Raw genomic sequence first — 11,795 nt, 5'->3', positions numbered from 1 at the left:
TGGTGGAGGTGGGGGTGGGGGCTGGGTTTTTCCTGGGGCGAAGGGGGTTCAGGATGAGGGAGCGATCCGCAGGGTCAGCAGGCAGCGGGAAGCACAGGGAGGAAGGGAAAAGGAGACAGCAAGGGTGCAGGATCGCACCCAAACCCTCCCATCCCCATAGCACCCATCCCCACCGGGTTCCCCCCTGTCTTTCTCCATAATTAATTTTTTTAATTCATTTCGACGGCCAGGCCAGCTGGGTTTTTTCAAATATTATTGGACCTCTTAAGCAAAAATAAATACAAAAAAATAAGAAAAAAAAAATAAATTAAAACCCAAGAGTAACCATGTCTTCCAAGTCTTAAGTCTCCAAGGTGTGTAGGCAACATGGCCTTGAACTGATGCCCTGGAAAGCCCCACAGCCTCGGTTTGTCCATCTGAAGCGTAAATTTGGGTTTTTTCTCTGCCCCCTCCCCAGTTTGTTTTCTGTTCTGGTTTTGGTTCTGAAGATCAGGTCGTGATCTCCCTGACAGATTTCAGCCAAGAGTTTGTAACTGTATGATATTTACTGTAAGATGTAGAACATTCGATAACTATTAAAATGTTTCCAAAAAAAAAAAAAATAAATAAAAGAGCCCGAGAGGGTTTGGTGGTTGGTTTTTTGGCGCGGTGATGTGGTGGAGAAGTGAACGGGACCGGCCATAAACCCGTTTTTAGGTTGGTGGTGGAGCTTGAGGGTCTCCAACCCAACCTTGAGTGGGTTGTCCCATTGACCTCGACATGGCCAAACCAACGTGATCCTATACAAACAGCTCCGACGGGAAGCGGAGTGTGTGATCTTCATGGCGAGCAGAGCATCACCGCCATGGTCTTCTGGGATGACTGAGACTTTGGAGAGAGGAGATGTGGATGCAGGAAACCAGCTTTGGCCAGAGCAACCCATGCCCCAGTTGGGTTGTTGGTAAGGAGGAAGTTGTCCCATGATCCAGAGACCGTCATTAGCCTGTGATGTTGAGTGCTGGCACGTGGCGATGGAGGGAAATCAAGAGCTCATGATGTTCCTGGAGAGGCTTCAGTGCAACAGACCCAGAAGGTGAGCATGGAATGGCATCCTGACTGCATGACATCCTCTGTTGCATGATGCCTCTGATGGAGCTGTGCTCTGGTGTCGCAGCTCCTGGAGATGCTCTCCATCAGGCCACCACTGGACCTCAGGGATGGGGAATCCTTCTCACCAGTTGGTCAAGACGTTGGATTTGCTGTGCTGCTGGTGGACACCTTGGTGGCAGGAGCAGAAGCCAAGCTGCCACCTCTAGAGCTTCACGGCACTAAGTGGGACTGGCTTTCATGTGGTCCCCAATGTCCTTCATCCTGCCCATGGGGTCTTTGTGGGTGTCACCGCCCCCCCGAGGCAGCCCCCAGGCCAGATGCCAGCTGTGGAGGACAAGGGATGGGCCACATCTCTGGGTGAGGCTGGATTGGACCCTCTGCACCACCCAAGGTGGCAGGAGCCACTCAGTGTCACTCCCTGGGCTAAGTTCCACGGTGGCTGTCACTACCCAGGGACATCCCATGTTGGAGGGGACAACTCCTCCTGCTAAGGGCAGCCACCCAGGTTGTCCCCACACCCCCAGGTGTCCCCACCCGCTGCAGCTGGTCCAGGCCCCCCATAAGGACACTGAGCCCCTGCAGGATTCGGCCGCAGGCTAAGCAAGGTCAAGGTGTCCCCAAATGGTTGGGGACAGCCCGGGGTGATGGGAGCTGGAGGGGACACGGTGTCTGCGATGGCCCCTGCGGGTGCTGGGGGGCTGCAGTCGGCACTGACCATCGCTGTCACGTGCTGGGCGGGCTCAGCTGGGCAGAGGTGAAGGCAGGGCAGGCAGCTGCCGTGGCTCTGGGACCCTGGCAGGGGGTGACAACGCGTCCCCATGGGCTGGCAGGCTGTGACCGGTGGTGGGCACCCGTGGATGCAAAACGGGGCAGTAGGGGGTGCCTGGGAGGGCAGGGGGTGTACACCTGTGTGTGTGTGTGTGTGTGAGAGAGACTGCATTTGCATATGTGCATGTTCATACATGGATGTGTGCAGAGATGGGCTTGCATGTCATAGACTCATAGGGCTGGAAGGGACCTCTGGAGACCCTCCAGTCTAACCCCCTGCCAGAGCAGGGTCACCCAGAGCAGGTCGCACAGGAACGCGTCCAGGTGGGTTTGGAATGTCTCCAGAGACGGAGACTCCACCACCTCTCTGGGCAGCCTGTGCCAGGGCTCTGCCACCCTCACAGGAAAGAAGTTCCTCCTCATGTTTAGGTGGAACTTCCTATGCTCAAGTTTGTGCCCGTTACCCCTTGTCCTGTCCCCGGGCACCACTGAGAAGAGCCTGGCCCCATCCTCCTGACACCCACCCTTTCAGTATTTCTAAGTGTTGATGAGATCCCCCCTCAGTCGTCTTTTTTCCAGATTGAAGAGACCCAAGTCCCTCAGCCTTTCTTCATCAGAGAGCTGTTCCAGTCCCCTCAGCATCCTGGTAGCCCTTTGCTGTCCCCTCTCCAGCAGTTCCCTGTCCTTCTGGAACTGGGGAGCCCAGAACTGGACCCAGTGCTCCAGCTGTGGCCTCCCCAGGGCAGGGCAGAGCAGAGGGGGAGGATGACCTCCCTCCACCTGCTGGCCACGGTCTTGATGCCCCCCCGGAGACCATTGGCCTTCTTGGCCACCAGGACCCATTGCTGGCCCATGGTCATCCTGTTGCCCACCAGGACTCCCAGGTCTCTTTCCACCGAGCTGCTCCCCAGCAGGTCAGCCCTGACCTGTCCTGGTGCAGGGGGTTATTCACGTGTGTTTATACACGTGTTTGCGCACGGTCGCGCATGCAGCCGCGTGTGGACGGGTGCCGCGTGTGGACGGGTGCCATGTGCGTGTGTGTGCGCACGCTTACAGAGCTCCCTGTGCAGGCGGGGGTGTGTTTGCACCTGTGTAACTGCACACGCCTGTGTGTGCATGTACATACGTGCACGCCTGTGTGTGCAGGGGGGGGTTGCATGGGCACACGTTCATGCATGTGTTCGCGTGTGCAGCGGGGTGCGAACAGGTGTCGTGCGAGCACTTACAGAGCTCCACGTGCGCGCGTGCAGGACTGTGTACATGTGTGTGCTTGTACATATGAATGTACGTGTGCGGGGAGTGTGTGCATTTGCATTTATGCGTGTGTTATATGTATGTGAAGGGGTGCGTGTGTGGACACACTTCTAAAGCCCCGTATGCGCGCGCATGTGTGTCTGCACCCACGTGCAACTCTACGTGTGTGCGCATGCGCGCACGCGTGTATGTGCAGAGATGGGTCCCCGTGTGCATGTATGCAAATGCTCACGCGTGCGCATGTCTATGTGCTTGCGCGGCAGTGTGTCAACACGCACACACGTGCACACCTGTGTGTGTGCAGTGCACATGCCCGTGTGCGCACACTTACAGAGCTCCCCGGCGCACGTGTGGGTCTGCTTGCATGTAAGCGTCGCTGCAAACGTGTGTATGTGCACGTGTATGTGCACATGTGTGCGTGCGTGTGCATGTGCAGCAGTGCCTAAACAGGTGTCTATGCGTGTGCGCACACATACGTATGCACGCTTACAGAGCTCCACGTGCAAGCGGGGGGTGTGTTTGCGCGCGCGCGTGACTGCACACGTGTGTACACGTACGTACATGCGCACATGCCGAGGTGGGTTTGTATGCGCACGTGTTCATCCATGCGCGTTCGCGTGTGCAGCGGTGCGCGAACAGGTGTTGTGCGCATCTGTGTGCACGCTCGTCGAGCTCCGCGGGCGCAGGACTGCGTATGTACGTGTGCACGTACATACGTGTATACATGCCGAGGTGGGTTTGCACGTGCATTTATGCGCATTTGTCCATGCTTGTGTGTGTGTGTAGGTGTGCGGAGGGCTGCGTGTGTGCACGCACACGTGTATACACACTTATAGAGCGCCAGGTGCGTGTTCGCGTGTGCCTGCATACACATACATAGGTGCATGTGCACGTGTGTGCACGCGTGCAGAGGTGGGGGTGCGCGTGTTCAGCAGTGTGTGCGCATCTCTACACGCGTGCGCATACGTATTTCCATGCACGGGTACTCGTGGCTGCCAGCATGGCCTGTTGGGGGGGGTGTGTGGGGGTGTGTGAGGGCACGTGCACCCCTGCAGCTGCCCATGAGTCACCCAGCAGCCCCCTCCCGCCCGTGTCACCCCGTGCCAGGCCCTGCCACAAGCCCACAGCACCCCACGGGGTGTGATGCCCCCCCCCCCCCAACCCCATCTTGCCTCGCTGTCCCCCAGCTCATGCGTGGCTATAGCGGGGGCTGTCGGTGCGTGCACATATAAGTGCACACACACATATGCGTAGCCTTTTGTGCATATACGGACATGTGACTATACATGCAAATGTATGCAGATATGTTGTATACAGTTGGGCGGGCATTTGCATATGTGCCGTTAGCGTGCTCGAGGGGCGTGTATAGGTGTAGCTGTATGCAAGTGGGCAGGTACACAGGGGACGGGGGCACCCACTGCCGCAGGGCACCCCAGGGTGTCTGTGCAGGGGCCACCAGCTCCATGCCACCGCAGCCCCCCCCCCAGAGCAGCACCCAGCCCTGCAGCCCCAGCAGCACCCACTCCCCAACCCCCTAGAGCACCTTAAATGTGGTGGGTGGGAGGAAAAGTGGGAGGGAACAACTCGCCAAACCCCCTCGAGCTCAATTCTTGAAGGTGTGTTTTTTTTTTTTTTTTTTTTTTTTTTTAAGCACACCCCCCCCCCCGACTGCTGGAAGAGGTCTGGGGGTGATGGGCTGCTCTAGCCTTACAAATCACCAGGTGCCCTCAGTAGGTTTCAGAGTTAACACTCCACCCTCCAGCAGTCCCAGTTTTCCCCAGGAAGGACCCCCCCCAGAGGCTCCCCGCCACCCTCCCTCTGCACCCTCTCACCTCGGGGGGGCCATCAGTGCTTTTCAACCATCCCATGGCCGCATCCCGCTACCAGCGGGGAGGGGACCACAAAGGGGTTCACCCCCCATCTCGCTCCTCATCTCGGGAATCCGGGACACCCGAAACCTGTTGGGGGGGGGGGAGCATCACATCAACTTGTCCCCCCCATGGAGAGGGGGGACACGCCGGGGGTTGGGGTCACCACTTACCTGCCGACAGAGAGGATGGTGACCTCACCGGGGCGACCTGCGGGTTTGGGGACCTTGGTGGCACTGAGGGATGGCAGCACCTCGGGCCACTTCTTCTGGCTGCAGCGGGCGCACGGGGCCGGCCCCTGCACGGTGTGGAGGTGCTGCTGGTGCCGGCAGGCTGGGGGAAACTGAGGCAGGAGGTGCAGCCTGGGAACGAGGGGGGAGATAACATCAGCATGGGATTGGTCCCACCTTGGGGGGGGTCCTTGGTGCAGCCGTGGCAGGGGGGGTCTTACTTATTTGGGGGGGTGCAACCCGGTGGTGGCATCGCCTGTTGGCCCTGATGCTCCTTCAGCAGCTCCTCCAGCGCCGCGGCGTTTTCTATGGGTGGGGGGACACCGGGGGAGGGGGGGGGGGGGTGTGTGTGTCACAGGGGTCCAGTCTGTGTCACCCCCCACCCCAAGAGGCCCCCCCTGACCTTTCTTCTCAGTGATCAACCGCACCAGCACCCCGATGGTGTCCTCGTTGGGGTCCTCCAACTGGTAGATGGAGCTGGGACCTGGAGGCAGAAGTTGGGGGGGGGGATGACTCAGTGATGGGGGATAACACACCCCCCCCCCCCCCCCCCCCAAGGTGGGGCATGCCTGGGACAATGAGAACCAGAAGCCACGGGGATGGGCTGAGCGAGGCGAGCTGGATGTGGGATGGACGCGGGATCACCAGAAGGTGCCGGTGGCACAACGGAGGCTCACCAGTGCCCCCAGGCTGGGGGTCCTTGCTGGTGGTGCAGTGGTAGCCCTTCTTCTTCAGCAGGTTGCAGACCAGGATGCCCAACAATCCCATGGCGCAGAAGACCGGGACGATGGTCAGCACGGCCGCCTGCGCCGCCGCCGCTGCCTCCTCCTCTTCCTCACCCATCAGGGTCACCCGTGTCCCGTTGGTCCCCGCCGGCCGGCCCAGTGTTTTGGGGCTGCGGGTTCGTCGCCGGCCTGGGGGGGAGGCACTGGATCAGGCTCAGAAAGAGGTTTTGTTGGGATTAAATCCCATTTTCCCCAGTAGCCCCACTGCAGGGTTGGCCCCCAATGAAGCAGAAACCACTCGTGTCACGAGTGGAGACCATCTCAGATGCCACATCCCAGCAGGACGTCACCCCCGGTCTTGAGGGGGACACATCCTGCAGCATCCCCAGGGCGAATGCTGGCACAAGCTCTTTCATGACCCGCGATGGGTGACACCTCCAGCCCAAGCACCCACCTGGGCACCCCGGAGTGCTGCGGGGAGCGGTGGCACAGGGCAGGCACCGGCCCCGGGGCTCCCTCTCCCCTTCAGGGCTGTAAAACCTGCAGGGTGGGAGGGGAGGGTCAGGATAGGGCCCATGAGCGGCATCAGGGCTGGGGGTCTGCAGCATCCCCCCCGCCCCGAGGTGGGCTCACCCCGGCAGGCAGGCTCCGCAGTGGCTGTCGGTCACCGCCGTCCCGGGTGCCACCAGGATCCTGTTCCTGGCCCGGCAGTGGGTGTGAGTGGAGCAGGATACGTCCCCCGGAGAGAAGGTGCCGGGGGGACAAGCTCGGCATGTCCCCACCGGGCCCTGCGCCGAGCCACACGCCTGCACGGAGGGAAGGGGAAGTGAGTGATGGTCAGACCCTGCACTGGGTCCGGGGTGGATGTACTGTGGGTGGGCATGGCTTACCCCCGTGGCCTCCTCTCCGGGCGGGCATCCCGGCATCCCGTGCTCCCGGGGACCGCAGCTCCCGGCCCCTGCACCGGGTCCGCTCAGCACCTGCGGAAAAAGCAGAGAGCAAGCGACGTGATGGATGCAGAACTGTCACATGGACCATGGCCGATGGAAACCCATCGCCAGCAATGTGGTGGATGCAAAGCCATCGTCTCCATCAACGGCCTGGGTGAGGGGATAGAGTGCACCCTCAGCACATTTGCTGGTGACACAGAACTGGGAGGGGTGGGTGACACACCAGAAGGCCGTGCCACTGTCCAGCCAGACCTGGGCAGGTGGAGAGTTGGGTGGAGAGGAACCCGATGGAGCTCAACACGGGCAAGTGTAGGGTCCTGCCCCTGGGGAGGAACAACCCCCCGCACCAGGACAGGTTGGGGCTGACCTGCTGGAGAGCAGCTCTGCAGAGAGGGACCTGGGAGTCCTGGTGGGCAACAGGATGACCGTAAGCCAGCCATGTGCCCTGCTGGCCAAGAAGGCCAATGGTCTCCTGGGGGCATCAAGAAGACCGTGGCCAGCAGGTGGAGGGAGGTCATCCTCCCCCTCTGCCCTGCCCTGGGGAGGCCACAGCTGGAGCACTGGGTCCAGTTCTGGGCTCCCCAGTTCCAGAAGGACAGGGAACTGCTGGAGAGAGTCCAGTGGAGGCTGCGGAGATGCGGAGGGGCTGGAGCATCTCTGTGCTGAGGAAAGGCTGAGAGCCCTGGGGCTGTTCAGCTGGAGAAGAGCAGACCGAGAGGGGATCTCATCAATGCTCAGCAAGAGCTAAAGGGCGGGGGGCAAGAGGATGGGGCCAGACTCTTCTCAGTGGTGCCTGGGGACGGGACAACAAGGGGCAACGGGCACAAACCGGGACACAGGGCGTTCCATCTAAACATGAGGAAAAGCTTCTTCACTGTGAGGGTGGCAGAGCCCTGGCACAGGCTGCCCATAGAGGTGGTGGAGTCTCCTTCTCTGGAGACATTCCAAACCCACCTGGACGCGTTCCTGTGCCACCTGCTCTGGGTGACCCTGCTCTGGCAGGGCATTGGACTGGATGATCTCCAGAGGTCCCTTCCAACCCTGCCATGCTGTGATGGTACCTGGGGCCCATCCCAAGAGCATCTCCTGAACGTGGGACAATAGCGTGGCCCCGAGGGGTGCAGTGATGGAGAAGGCACGTTCCCTATCACCCCCTGCCCTGGAAGAAGCTTTAAGGAGGGAGAGAAAAGGAGGAGAAAGAACTTTTGGGGAAAAAAAAAACACCCTCGACCCAAAGCGAGCATCCCCTGGGGCTGCAAGTTTCCGGATGAGAAAGATTTTGGGGTGCCCAGTTGTGGCTCTGGGCTGGTGATGCTGGGATGGGCTGGAGCATTGGAGGAGCCGAAAGCAGAGACACAGAGGGATGGGACGGGAGGGACGATGCCGTACTCACCCCCAGGACGGTGACGAGCCACCAGCGCATCCCGCTCCTCTTCATCGCTGGGGGAGACCTGCCCGAGAGGGAGCACCGGGGTCACCATCCAGGGAAAATCCTGGCAGAGAAGCAATTTGGGGGCCCTATTCCCCCCAGTGGGATGCTCCAAGGCATCTGCCTAAATATCCCCGCAGCAGGCATCCTCCGCCATCCCCCCAAAAGTTTTCTCAGGGGTTTTATGGGATGCCCGGCATCACCCCCTTCCCTTGCAGATCCCAACTCCATCCCAAATCAGAGAGGGACCAACCCTGCAACGGAGTTGTGACCAACCGTGCAAGGAGCAGGGGAAGGAGCAGATGATGCTAAAAACCGCTAAATAAAGGTTTTTCCTGTTCCCGGAGGAAATCCTTAGGCATCTGCCACAAGGAAATGAAGTCACTAAAAAAAAAGAAATATATTTAAATTAAAAAAAAAAAAAAATCAAGCGAAACAAAAGGTGTTTCCCACAGGCTCATGCCCCCTCTTCGGGCTCAGCAATTAATTGTGAAAATTAAAATCAATGCTGACAGGACAGGGGAAGGGAGGAAAAAATAAATAACAACCCGGATCCAGCCTACGCCACCCACGGGGAAACTTCCCCGGTCGTCACGGTCCCCTGAGAGCCACGGCAGAGCTTCCTTACCGCTTTTGCCTGACGAGTTTCTCTTAATTAGTGGCCGGCATCAATGGCCTGATGTGCAGCTAATTACACTTGGGAGGGGGGATGCTGGGGGGCTGAGCCAGGTTACTACAGGACATGGGCCGGGACATGATGGCAGGGCCCAAAATGAGCATCCTCCGTGCTCCAGTTCCTCCCAGTAGCTCCCAGTTAGGGAGCACCCCATCAGGGTGCCAGCAGGAAGCCAACCAGACCTTCTCCCCTCCCGAGGAGCTGCACCCCCAAACCAAGAGCCACCAAGCCCCATCTTCACTAGCAGCGTCCGCGCCGAGCTGGGACCCCATGAATTTTTTTGGGGGGCGGGGGGGGCTGAGCCAGCTGCCACCATTGCCCTGGCCAGCCTGAGCCCCACCATGAGCCACCTCCCCGCTAAGCATCCTCCCATGGGGGGATAGCATCCCATGGGGACACCTCCCGAATCGCACCTGGAATGTGCCCCTCGGTCGTGGAGGGAGGGTGAAGCCAATGCAAACCCTCCACCCTGTAATAAAACTCGAGTTTAAGCCAAAAATGAAGCATTTTAGTCCTTTGGGATGGTGGTATTCAAACCTTTAATAGCAGCACCTTCGGGACACCCTGAGATGTTTGGGGTGCTGCTCTGCTGAGGAAGGAGCCGCGGTGGCCTTGGAAGGGGATGGGCAGGTCCCACCATGGCTGGGGGACCACGAGCCGTGGCCAGGGGATGCCACGGGTTGGCACAGCCCACGCATCCCATGTTGCCAGAACATCCCAGCTCCTCATTTCAAGACAAATGGATTTAAATCCCACCAGGAAGAGGACTGGCCTCAGCTACAGCAAGTTTGAGGCCAAACTTAATCCAAGGATTAAGGACTTCCCTTAGATGACCAAGGTCCGCCATGGGGACGTAGGAGGTACAAGGACCAGGGGGTGCCAGCTCCTGGTTGTCACTGGCACTTTGCCTGGTCATGGCCACCCCGGGACTCAGCACCCATTTTTGGGGGCAGCTCAGGGACGTCCCATGTGATGCAGCTGGTGACGGAGGGATGCCCTGGCACAGCGGAGAGAAGCCCTGAAGCTTCCGGGCAAAACTAAACGCAACATCGTGCCAACCAAAAACCAGAAGAAACCAAAATATAACCCCAAAACAGCGCCAGAGCCGGCTGCTTTTTTGAGGACATCCCAACCTCCACCAGCCCCATACCCCGACTTGGCCAGCGCGTCGATGCAAACGCACTGGGGAAGGTGACTTGATTTTGGTACACACCCCCCCCTCCAAATCCCATCGGATCACACAAGCCATTTATTCCCCCCCCTCCTTAACACAGCCCGTAACCCAAGGCTGTCGGCCAGGATTCCAGCGAGGGCTTCCTCTCCCTACGGGGGAAGAGGGTTTCAGCCGATGGCTCCTGCAGATAAATGGGGGAAAAAAAGGAGCAACTGTTCAGAAACACTTTGGGGAACAGTTCTTGGAGACGGCTTCGGACAAGGGGGGGGGGGATTGTCCGGCAGATGGAGCAAAATTCAGCATTATCGCATCCCCCCGGGCCCCTGCGGAGCTGGGGGGTCTGTTGTGGGAACAGCCGAACCGTCACAAAAATCCAATATTAAAGTCAAACGATCCCAAAGGCATCGCTGGGGTGCGAATCCCAGGCAGCGGCACGCTCCGGCCCTATTTTGGGGTGCAGCCCCTCACCGCAGCATCCCGGCTGGTGCAGGTTATTCGGCTGGGAGCCCTGTGATTTTTCCAGCTCCAGCAAAAATAATTAAAGAAAATAAAAATCAAAATCAGACCCCACCACAGTCCCTAGCTCTTTTTTCCAGGCAGCAGCCTCTGAGTTTTCCTTAACCTACTTCCCCCCCCCCCCCCCCCCCCTTTATTTTAACCTACATTCGCTCTGCAGCAGCCGGAGCCAACACCGTGGCGCGGGGGGGGGGGGGGGTGGTGGTCTGTCTCCAACTTCAGGCAGCACCAAGGCGAAGCTCCCCCCCGCCCCTCTTCGGAATAAGATCAAGGCAATAAACATCCCCCCCCTCCCCCCCCCTTTTTTTTTTTTTTTAAATTGCACCCCAAAAAGCATCACCCCTCCTTCGCACAGCCCGAAACTGCGGCGACCCCAAACCCAGAGGAAATAATCAATTAAGGAGAAGTGACCCGAGCCGCCCCCCCAGCTCGGAATGAGCCCCCCCGCCATGGACAGAAAGGGGTTTTTTCTCTTCCCCCCCCCTTACCTGCTCCCCTCGGGACCGCCCCGCCGAGCGCGCCTGCTCCTTATGAATGAACCCGCCGGCGCGCTTACTCCTGCACGCCCCGCCCCTTTCCCTGACGTCACGCCGTGAGCCCACGCCCCTCGCCACGCCCCCTCCCGCGTCAGCCCCCCTCCCCATCGCCCCCCCCCCCCCGGCCCCGCCGCAGACAGCGCCACCTGCCGGGCGCGGCGGGAGCCGCGAGGGGGGGAGTGTGTGTGTGGGAGGATTTGGGGTGGGTTTATCCCACCCGCGAAGGGGTTTTTTTGGGGCAAAACGGGTAAAAATAAGATCGCGGTGGGTTTTTACCCCCCGAAAATCGCCTCCTCCCCCCGAAGCGAAGGACGAGACTACGCCGGCTTCGTTCTGCGACGGGTGACCTTTAATGACAAGAGAGGCCTCAAAATCCCACACCCCCCCACACCCCCCCGCTTCCCAAAATATCCCAAAATATCCTCATTATCCCAATTACAGCATCCTCCCCACACACGCCCCCCCCGGGTGGGCAGACGGACGTGGGAAGGCAGCACCACGGGGCTGCGCGGGGAGGGGGACACCCCGGGTCACCCCTGCCACTGCGGTTGTCACCTCTCCCCTGGGGACAACAGGGTGC

The 11,795-nt window shown here is 59.6% G+C and overlaps 1 protein-coding gene across 2 annotated transcripts; it reads right to left on the bottom strand.

Annotated features, from left to right (window-relative positions):
- Positions 1 to 4,946: 4,946 nt before the first annotated feature.
- Positions 4,947 to 11,218, bottom strand: RELT (RELT TNF receptor). 2 transcript variants are annotated; one of them, XM_054188902.1, is made up of 10 exons: positions 11,168 to 11,218; positions 8,278 to 8,335; positions 6,825 to 6,914; positions 6,568 to 6,740; positions 6,389 to 6,474; positions 5,887 to 6,123; positions 5,613 to 5,693; positions 5,431 to 5,515; positions 5,153 to 5,341; positions 4,947 to 5,069 (listed from the first exon to the last, which is right to left on the bottom strand). In XM_054188902.1, exons 2-10 carry the CDS (start codon positions 8,320 to 8,322, stop codon positions 4,967 to 4,969), a joined length of 1,089 nt encoding a protein of 362 aa, XP_054044877.1. In that variant the 5' UTR covers positions 8,323 to 8,335; positions 11,168 to 11,218; the 3' UTR covers positions 4,947 to 4,966. The 2 variants fall into 2 exon arrangements, with proteins under 2 accessions (XP_054044877.1, XP_054044876.1); XM_054188901.1 differs by lacking the exon at positions 11,168 to 11,218 and adding an exon at positions 7,252 to 7,290 and having other exon boundaries at positions 8,278 to 8,323.
- Positions 11,219 to 11,795: the final 577 nt, after the last annotated feature.

The sequence above is a fragment of the Rissa tridactyla genome, chromosome 1 (assembly GCF_028500815.1).
Source record: "Rissa tridactyla isolate bRisTri1 chromosome 1, bRisTri1.patW.cur.20221130, whole genome shotgun sequence".
NCBI classification, from domain to species: Eukaryota; Metazoa; Chordata; class Aves; order Charadriiformes; family Laridae; genus Rissa; species Rissa tridactyla.
Note: the sequence above shows the minus strand (reverse complement) of the source record. Positions and strands in the feature narration are given on the sequence as shown.